We start from the raw sequence: 10,057 nt of genomic DNA, 5'->3' as shown, positions 1-10,057 counted from the left end.
GTATATATGTTATATTATGAGCCTTACTCTTCGCAAGGAAGATTTGAAGAAAACTATGCAAGGAAAACGCATTTGGGTCCATTCCGATGTCCGTTGGAGCTGATTTTTTACACGGTCCCATAAAATAATATTAAAAAATTTACGTATATTTTTTTAGATTTTTGTGGGATCCGAAATGAGCCCAAACGTATTTTTTATTACGTGATTCCCTGCAAATCTTCTTTGCGATTAGAATTTCCGAAAACAATGAGCCCAAACAGAATCTCAACTGACACATGTTGTCTCCACATACTTTCGGCCCCAATAAAGCTATAGGGACCGACGGTCCATATACCATAATCGCACCGACGATCGCTCCGGCCACCGGACGGTCAATCCGAGCCGTCTAAAAATTCTAAAAAAAAAACGAGAGGGCCTATGTATACACGAGAAATAGAGTGTTTGGATCAAGCACCCTACACACATCGAATGCCGTTGATTCTCGTGTAAGCCCCCTTGTTTTTTTTTTTTTAGAATTTTTGGACGGCTCCCCGGCATGGCCGTTGGTGCGATTTTGGTACGGGGACCATTGGTCCTTGTAGCACTACTCCTTTCGGCCCTGATATCGAATGCGTTGGAGTACTTTCGAAAATTAAAAACAAGATACCTGAAGATCGAGAGTACTCGGTGATAATTGTGAACCCGAGTTATGATACATGGAATTGTTGGGAGAGAGAGAGAGAGAGAGAGTTTAATTAGTCGGGCACAGGGGAGACATGTCAGAGGAGGGAGGGAAGTGTGAGCCGAGAAGCATTGATGATCAAAGTCCATTGCCATCAAAGTGAACTACAGAATCAGACAAAAGCTTCCCCAAAAGAGTGTTAAAACTGTAAAAAGGGACTTCTCTGCCTTTGAAGAGGTTGCCCAGGAATCTCACACAGTGCCTTCGTATAATGGAGATCTCCTCTTTTCATCCTCTTTTTTTCACTGCTGGAATGATGAGGAGCCATTTACTGATGAGGAGCCCCTATAGCTCTTTATGAGGACAGTGGAAGAGGGAAAAAAATGACTTTGAAAATACATTTGGAAAAATGACTTTGAAAATAGAACACCAGAAAAATATGGGGTTTGACTCTCTTGTCTTCCCCTGTTTGTGAAACAAGAAGCTTCCATTCTTTTTTTTTTTAAAAACCTTTCCTTCTTTCTTTTTTTATAGATAGAATTGATAGTATAGTATGGGGTTTGATTAAGAGACCATTCAGCTAAATAAGTCAAGTGACTTATTTTTTTGTCTTTATTCAAATTTTTTTCGTATTTGTTAGTTTTTCGTTAATTTTTTGGAGATTATTACTTCGTCAAGATGGAAGGAATCTAAAAAGTAAAAAATTACGATCGAAACCTAATTTTTTTGAAGAAAAACAAAAATAAGCCAATAAGCCAATTTTTTCGTCTTTATTTAAAAAAAATTGGATTTCAATCGTAATTTTTTACTTTTTAAATTCATCTTGTCATGAAGAAGCAATAATCTCCAAAAAATTGACAAAAAACTAACAAATGCGAAAAAAATTTGAATAAAGACAAAAAAATAAGCCAACTGACTTATTTAGCTAAACGGCCCCTAAGTTATGACTTTGTGTACATCAAAATAGTGGAACACCATACTATCCGACAAACCATAATACTCCTAGGAGTGTCAAGGTGGCTCTACTACTTCTTGAGAGGGTTCAAGCGAATTAATTTTCTGGGTTCAAAAAATATGTTTAAATTTTATACTTTTAAAATATAATAAAAAAAAATTCTTTATTATTAATGCACCGGGTCATTCTTGCGTAAGCAATTTAAATGCAAATCTTTAAATTTGTGAAAAGGTAGATAGTATATGCATAGCTCATCAAAATAAAATAAACTAGGTCCAAATAATTTTTTAACCAAATAAAAAATCTATAATAGAGTTTTGCATGACAAAGTTTTTATGTCTGAATTTGTCCCCACTACGTTGAAATCCTGGAGCCGCCCCTGATGAGTGTCGATCCCATGGGTAGCGATAGTATATGATGGGTGTGTGGGCTCCACACCAAAGTCCCAAACAAATTACCCGAGTCGTTCTTTACTCTTTAAAATTAATAATTTTACCAGTGCATTTTTAAAAATTACCTCAATTGGATAATTATTAGTGCTCAATCCAATAGTCAAATTTTTCTTAAAAATTTATTAATGAATTCTGAATGAGATTTGAAAGATTGGATCAAGTAGTTACAATTATTCAATTAAGCTAATTATTTCATTGATAACTAAAAAATTACCTTAAACTAATGAACGACTCAAATTATTTGGGTAGGACTATGGAGTGGGCTACCAATTGATCACCATCAGTACCCATAGTCGGCTTGGTTGGCAAAATCCTTGATTTTGGCTTCTGAAACCTAGAAAAGAAAAGGTAAAAAGAGCTAAATTTTTAGAAGTTGCATTTTACTATCGATTTAACTGTAATAATTAAGCACCCAAAAACACCTATTTTTTCCCCATCGAAAATAGTCCTTCTATTTCTATTTTCAAGAATTTCACAATTGTTGGCCTCTTGAATTCAAGTTTTGGACTAGTGGCGGTTCTAGAAATTTTTATACGGATTTTAAAAAATACGTACATACACTCTACTACCTATTGGAACCTCAACTAAATAAACAAAATTTTGTCTTTAAATGTAAACATTGATACCTAAAAACGGCTAAGGCCTAAGTATATGAAATATTACAATTTCTCTTAACGAGTTGTCATATTTTGAAACCATTACATAATAGCCTCATTATCAAACGGTATCAAATACATTACTCTCAATATAAGAAATCCAGCAATCATTCATCCGTTGATCTTACATTTGATTGCGTAGATTGCTCTTTGAACCGGGGGATGCACATCTGGGCCGTCCGTTTGGCAATCCAACGTTTCAAATCTCATCTCCGCCATTTGAGCCTACGAGTCGTTCATTGCCAAGATAAAATCTGGACCATTGGATTGCTGAATGAATGACTCGGATGTGCACAGCACCTCCCCGGGTCGTCTGTACTTCATCGCTAGTGTTCTAACTATTTTTTGGGATGAGTGTGAAACTATGTTTGGGTTGAGTGTGAAACTATTGTTGGGTTAAGTGTTAAAAAATAAAAATCCTAAAATTACTACGTGTATTCTACTCGTGTATATATTTTTAATTTCTTTTACAGTGTTCAAGTGATCACCTTTCGATAGGTGTGGAGCCGCCTATGTATAGAGCCCAAATAAATAACAAATTGATAAAATTGTGATAACTAAATGGTATAAATTCAACAACTCTAAAGTAAATCAAGCATAATAAATTTGCCTAGAAATATATCATCGATTTTATTAGAAATAGACCGATAAGCACCCGAGAATGTAATGTAGGGTGCACTAGTATCTAGTTTTAGTTTAATTTAAGTACTAATTAATTATTGTTAACGATGTTTGCTTGTAGAGTGTTCTAGTTCTGTTTTGTAGGTGAATTGCCAAATAAAGGAATTTTTAAGGCTAAGGCATGACTCAGGCCAAGGCAGAAGCAAAATAGCTCAGGCAGAGCCAAGGCAGAAGTTACCCAGCCAAGGCAGAGCAGAATTGGCAAGGCAAGGCAAGATCAGGCGAGGCAAGGAAGGCTAATCGCTGGAGATAACAGCCTCAGCATCGATGGGATATAATTCTTTACATCGATGCCGAGCCCCTTAGCACCCCAATTCCTTACCTACCTCGGCATCGATGGGATGTATGAGCTTACATCGATGCAGACTACCTTAGCAACGCAGCTTAAGCCCATTGCCATCGATGCCGAGGGTCTTAGAGGCGAATCTTCAGAACATCTCCCAGTATATTCTGCACGTGGAGTCCCGGAGTGTAAAATGCATGTCATCATTTTTGTACAAACAGGTAGGATAGATTGAGTAGTACAACTTTTAGATCTAGAATAGATTTTGAATCTCTTTGCATTGTTCTTGAGTGTTCTTCATTTTCAGCTTTGAATATTTTAATTTCTGCCTTTAGTTGTTAATTTTTGATATTGACGCTTTAATTAAAGTTGTCGTTTTACTCCCGATCTATCTTAATCTCTAGTTTATTTCAAGTCTTATTATTTCATTATGTTAAGTAGATTTTTGCTTGCTCTTATCTCTCTAGATATGGGTGAGTAGTTTTCCAAGGTTAGGTCATGGGGTGATTAGCACCTCATGGCTCAAGTAGAATTGCGTTTTTCACCATAAAGTTTAAACCTTTGGTTTCGATCATTGATGTGGGGTTCGGGTTTATTTGTCAAATCGCTAAGGTGTTAAATCTCCTTGATCATGTGCAGGTAGGAGCATCGCCTACCTACCACACATGATACTTGGAACTCTGACACACGAGGCATTTGCTAAATAAATTCTAGAGCTAACTTGGTGATCAAACCATTTTATTTTCCGATTCGGGAACCTTGATTGTATATCCTGAACCGTATATTTAAGGTGAGAAATACAGTTTAACTTGAGTCGTGAGTGTTAGTAATTCCTAGACCTAACCTGCCTTTTATCTTAATTTATTTGCTTTTCAATTTTGCCCCTTTTAATTTCCACTACGCACGTAAAACCAAGTTGGCTGTCTAAAAGCTGAAAGCCTTTACTTGCATCTACAAATCCAGCAAAACCGTATTAATTATTCCCTTGGGTACGATCCCGGATTTTCGGATTATCATGCTTCAACTGACATATTAGACCCTACGCTTGAGGCGTTATCTCCTACATCGGAGCGAACGAAGTATAGACCAAGTTAGATTTTATTCGTGTCTAAAAACTTTTTAGTGTTAAGATTTTGTGTATTTTTGTCGCCCTAGAGCCGCCCTTGGCTCTATATATATGAGTTATCATCCAGTGTCAACAAGAAGAAAAAATCAAATCCCAACAAACAAAATTAAAGAAAATTGTAGTTGTATTTTTTTGAACAAAGAGGATCGATCCGCATGCATAAAGAAGCTTCCCTATCAAAACAAAATTCTCAAGTTTAGACATCTGAAAACCAGATTCACATTCTGTTTTCCTTCAAAATTTTCCTGTGTAAAACATAAATGGTACTACTACTCGTCTACTACTATCTGCTTCAATTTGATCAACTATTGTAGCTGTAGAAGAGAAGAAACACAAGAGGAATGAATAGAGAAACAAAAAAATTGGAAAGTACTAGTACTACCCTCCCCCCACAACTGATGACTTCATCTACTTGTAGTATCACCTTCTTCTTTCCTCCTTTTTCCCACCCAGAAAACCTTTTCTTTTTTGTTACATTAATTAGGAGTAATTTTCTCTCTCCTCCTTCGAGGAGTGTGATTAAAATATGATACAACTGATGTGCTTCTAGCATTTTTGTTCTCTCTCTCCTCTACCTATGACTGCAAAAGTCCAAAAGCCTCTTCCTCCCTTCCACAATCTCATCAAAGAAATCATCAAGCTGCCCAACAATACTCTCCGCCCCAGACCTCAAAACCCCAAAACACCCCTTCAGATTCTCCACTCTCTCTCTCATCCCACTCTCTCTCTCCCACTCCACCACTCCCCCCTGCGCACCCCACCTCTCCAACTCCCCCCTCACCTCCTCCATCGCCGCCCTTGACCTCCTAAACTCGTACAACAACATCCCCGGCCGCCCCCCGCCGCCGCCCCTGATCTCCGCCGCCACCATCTGCTGCAACCTCGACGTGGACATCATAAACCCGGACCCAAACAACACGCACCCCTCGTACCCGCCTCTCAGGAAATCGGACTCGGGCCAGGAATAGACCAACCCGTATACCAATATCATGAGTAGGAGAGAGCTAACGTTTCTCATTGCGTATAGAACTCCCCTGAACCCGTTGAACCCGTTCAGCTTCGATTCCACCGACACTTTCCCCTCCAATCTGATCGACAGAGGTTCGATTCTTGTCTCCATCAGTGCCCTGTTCTCTTCCTCCAATCCCACTGCCTCTCTCTTACACCCTGAAATCGCGCGAATAACCTGTTCCCACAATCCAATCAACTCAAATTGATCAAAAAAACTCTGACCCACTATTTGATTTCTATAATTGTATCAATTCAATAATGTTCTGAAAGGAACATTTATTTATTTATTTACTAAGGAACCATCCCAATAATTTAATTCGGCCATTAATTGGACCCACCCATAAGGCATAAACCTCCGGACGACCGAAGCAAACAGCTGCCTCGGCCACCAGGTACATCATGGTACCGCCCTGAAGAGGGGTCGAACTTTGCCCAATTCTAGGCAAAGGCCTTCCCCTCCCGTCGGGGCAACCCCAAGGGTGGTGTACATGGTCCTCTGTTCATAAAAATTCCTGTCCCATGTCATAAATGCGCACCAAACAGGCCCTTCGGGTTGTGAGGAATGATAAGAAAGATGAGTAATTTCTCACCGAATCTCAATGAAGAATTTCATTTTGGTGAGAAAGGAGTAGAGACCAATCAATAGTTTTTTTTTTTTTTGTCTTTTTTATTTCGGTACTTTTCTTTCCGTTTCTCACCAAATAATTCAATCTGAACAGTGATTTGGAGAGAAACAATAGAATTTTGAGGACGGAGAATATCGAATATATTTTTTTAAAGGTGGTTAGATTGGAACCTGACGAGAGAGCTGTGGAGTTAGATTCCGATGACTGTCGAGTGAGGAAGTTATGTTGAAGCCGGCGGAGTAATAGTTTTCGATGCCGGAGACGCCGGATTTGAGGACGTGACATACTTCCCAGAGCTTGGAACTCTCATCCATGTACTCATCAAGCCACTTTTCACCCACTGGCAGGTGAAGTTTCTGGACTAGAAGGGTCAATTGGGTGTGGAAGGATCTAAGGAGGGATAGGACTCTTTGGAGGAATTGGATTGACATGAAGTTGTTGGAATTAAAAGCTCGTTCGAGATCGTCTAGTCCTCGGGTAAGGAAGGAGTAGAAGCCATTGACAGAGTTGGTGGAAGAAGGATCCATCACATAAGAGAGAGAGAGAGGGAGAGAGATGGTTTATGAGGAGTTTGAAGGAGGTTAGGGGGAGAGGAAAGGGGGGGTAAAGGGAGTGGGTATTTAAATTGGGAGGAGAGAAAAAGGGAATGGAATTGGAAGAAGGGAATATGATCTTTTAGAAGCTCAGGTTTCTAAGGTTGGAAAAAAAAAAAGGGTTGTTGGGAGCAATGATGGGTGTTTCCTCTAGAGGGGAAAGGATGATTGGTAATCTGCCATTTTCATTGTTATACGGGCAGAAAGAAAGAGAAAAAGAAAGAAAAGAAAAAGAAGAGAAAGAATATAACTAAGATTCAAAAAGAGAGAGAGAGAGAGAGAGAGAGAGAGAAAAGGCTAGCCTTTTTCCTTTTCTTGTATTTGCTAATCATAAATCAAAATGAAAGAAATTTTCATGAGCTTCCTTCCAACTTCTTCCTTTTCTTGTACTCCCTCCGTTTCAAAATGGATGACAATTTTTGAAACTCGTGTCATTTTTCATCGCTTATATCTTTCAATTTATAATATTTTTCATAAGTTTGAAAACTTTGTATAATAGAACTAATCAAGAACTATCAAACAAGATCCATATTGCATATATTTTGAGATCCATATTGAAAGATATAAATAATTGAAATTGGCACAGATATCAAAAATTGACATCCAATTTGAGACGGAGGGAGTAGAATGTTTCCTCCGTCCTATACCACTTTAAGAAAGTAATTTTAAACTTAAGAATAATGTATTTGCGTAAATAATTTTCTTATTAATATGAATCTTGTTTAATAAATCTCATCGTGATCTTTTATACAGTGCAAAAAAATTCAAAAAATTATCTTTCATTTACATTATTTTTGAGTTTAAAAATATGAAATAAATATTTATTTTTTAAAAAAATGTTCTGAAACGGAGCCTAAGGAGTATTTGTTATTGTGTACACATATGAAGTGTGTACATAATTTGAAGAGAGAGAGTGGGGCCACGTTGTATGTCCTAAATCTTGCTGGCATTTGACTTGGATTTTTGAGTTCCTCGGGTTGTAAAAGGTTTTACTACATTGACTGGAATTGTGGTGCTTCTGATAACATTAAATTCCATTTGGGGTTCGCTCAGGTGAATTTGGTAGGTGAAATTATTCTCTTGCGCTCCCTAAAAAAAACTAAGTCGTGCCCACCTGTTGTGGTGGGATCCGACCTCTGGTGTAGGCTCTTTGGGCCCGTTGTCGTTGTGTTGCATTTCGCGGCGAGACTCTTGGGCCTGCGTCAGATGGGCTGGCTCCCACATCGAAAGTTTGGGTTTGTGTGTGTGTGTGTTTAAAGGGTTCACTTTACCTCTCCCTAGTCAGCAATTGCCTAGGTGAGTTTGGTAGGTGAAATTATCCTCTTGCCCTCCCTAAAAAAAAAATTTCATTTGGGTTGGCTCCAACATCGGTAGTTTGGGTTTGTGTGTGTGTGTTTATTATTTAAAGGGGTTCACTCTACCTCTTCCTAATCAGCAATTGCCTAAATGAGTTTGGTTGGTGAAATTACTCTCCTTAAAAAAAATTCCATTTGCCTCCTTTTGAATGGATTGTTCTCTAATTTCAAAAAACCAACAACCAATAAAGAAGAATGCATGCCGTAGTGCTGTTTTGCTTCTTCTTTCTACTTTTTTGTTCCTCCAGCCACTGAGATTGTGCTCCCTTTTGCTACCCTGGCCTGGCCTCTATCCGATTGAAATTAATTTGTGGGGTTTTGTTTTAATTTCCCAGATACAGTACATATTTTTGGATGAATTCTTTGCTTTGGACTTTTAAAAGAAAAAATTGGAATGATGGGTTTCCTTTCCTTCATATTCCTTCCTACTATGCATGCAAGACCAATCAATTTAATCGTGAACCCAGCAAAATTATGCATGCAAGACCAATAATCTCCTAGTTTTGTGTAATGCCATGCCAACTGAATTACTAATCCAAAATCTTCCTACATAGCACAATAATTTCTTTAATTTCCCCTCTTATCATTTCAACTACTACTACAATACAAAACCATGTGAGTTTCATCTATTTAATCGTGAACCCAACAAAATTATGTAGTGGTTGAAAGTTTAATTTGGAGAGCACACGAGCACCCAAATTTTTTTCAACAACATAACCCATAATGAAAAAAAGAAAGTTTGAAGGTGTCGAATTGTTTATAGACTAATTTTGTTTGTTGTTATTTTTATATTGTGTGTGTGTGATATAATGAATGATCTTGCACCAGGGTCCTACCATAGAGTGTTGTGGTCTTCCAATGGTGCCCATGCAAGGCCCATTATTGTGATTTCAATTGTTCATTGTGTTCGGCTCGTCGGATTTGTCGTTCACACCAAAACTACAAAATGTTGTAAAGCAAAATGTGTTTTGCGCTAGTACTGATGTTTGATGAATTTGGTCTGTATCATAGACATTAATTTACCTCAATAATTCAAACTAAAGAAACAGTACTAATGAGCCTCGAATAGGTCTCCACATCCTGTTGTGAGTCTGGTGTGCGACTCCTATGTGATATTTGGAGCAAGCCAACTTGATTGGCAGGTCAAAGCCCCATGAATCGTCTTGTAGCACCAACTCGACAAAAGACTCAAAACAAAATCACAGGAAATAAAATCAAAGAAAAATATCATATCATCGGTCTTAATCGCACATAATTGCCTATTATAACTATTGAGTTAGGTTCCGGTGAGGGATCCCTCATTTTATTAAAATGCGGGACTTTCCTTCCCGATTGAATTTCGATGATCCGAGCCACTCAAAGTGACCAGAACTTGATTTTAAGGGTTCCCGTGAGAAATCAGCAAAAAAAATGACCGGGAAGGGCTTCATCCGAGCAGTTTTCATTGAACGGTTAAAAAAAACTGCTCGGATGACGCCCTTCCCGGTCATTTTTTTTGTTGATTTCTCACGGGGACCCTTAAAATTACGTTCTGCACACGTTGAACGGTTCGGATTTTCAAAATTTGATCGGAAAATGAAAGTCTCTCATTTTAACAAAATGAGGGATCCCTCACTTGAAAATTCCTCTATAACTATTATCTCTTGACTTGTTGATAA

General features: G+C 38.1%; 1 protein-coding gene across 1 annotated transcript; it reads right to left on the bottom strand.

The window, feature by feature from the left end:
* Nucleotides 1–5,009: 5,009 nt before the first annotated feature.
* Nucleotides 5,010–7,274, bottom strand: LOC131329436 (uncharacterized). Its single transcript, XM_058362538.1, has 2 exons — nucleotides 6,622–7,274; nucleotides 5,010–6,000 (listed from the first exon to the last, which is right to left on the bottom strand). Exons 1-2 carry the CDS (start codon nucleotides 6,976–6,978, stop codon nucleotides 5,386–5,388), a joined length of 972 nt encoding a protein of 323 aa, XP_058218521.1. The 5' UTR covers nucleotides 6,979–7,274; the 3' UTR covers nucleotides 5,010–5,385.
* Nucleotides 7,275–10,057: the final 2,783 nt, after the last annotated feature.

Source organism: Rhododendron vialii, chromosome 6a, assembly GCF_030253575.1.
Source record: "Rhododendron vialii isolate Sample 1 chromosome 6a, ASM3025357v1".
Lineage (NCBI taxonomy): Eukaryota > Viridiplantae > Streptophyta > Magnoliopsida > Ericales > Ericaceae > Rhododendron > Rhododendron vialii.
The sequence above is the reverse complement of the archived record's forward strand: the minus strand, read 5'-3'. Positions and strand labels throughout refer to the sequence as shown.

Bases quoted from the DNA above. Each gene is read 5' to 3' on its own strand.
- LOC131329436 (XM_058362538.1), bottom strand. From the start codon at position 6,978: ATGGATCCTTCTTCCACCAACTCTGTCAATGGCTTCTACTCCTTCCTT. The intron at 6,001-6,621 runs GTTCCAATCTAA...TTGTGGGAACAG, and splicing joins CTCCACAGCTCTCTCGTCAG to GTTATTCGCGCGATTTCAGG.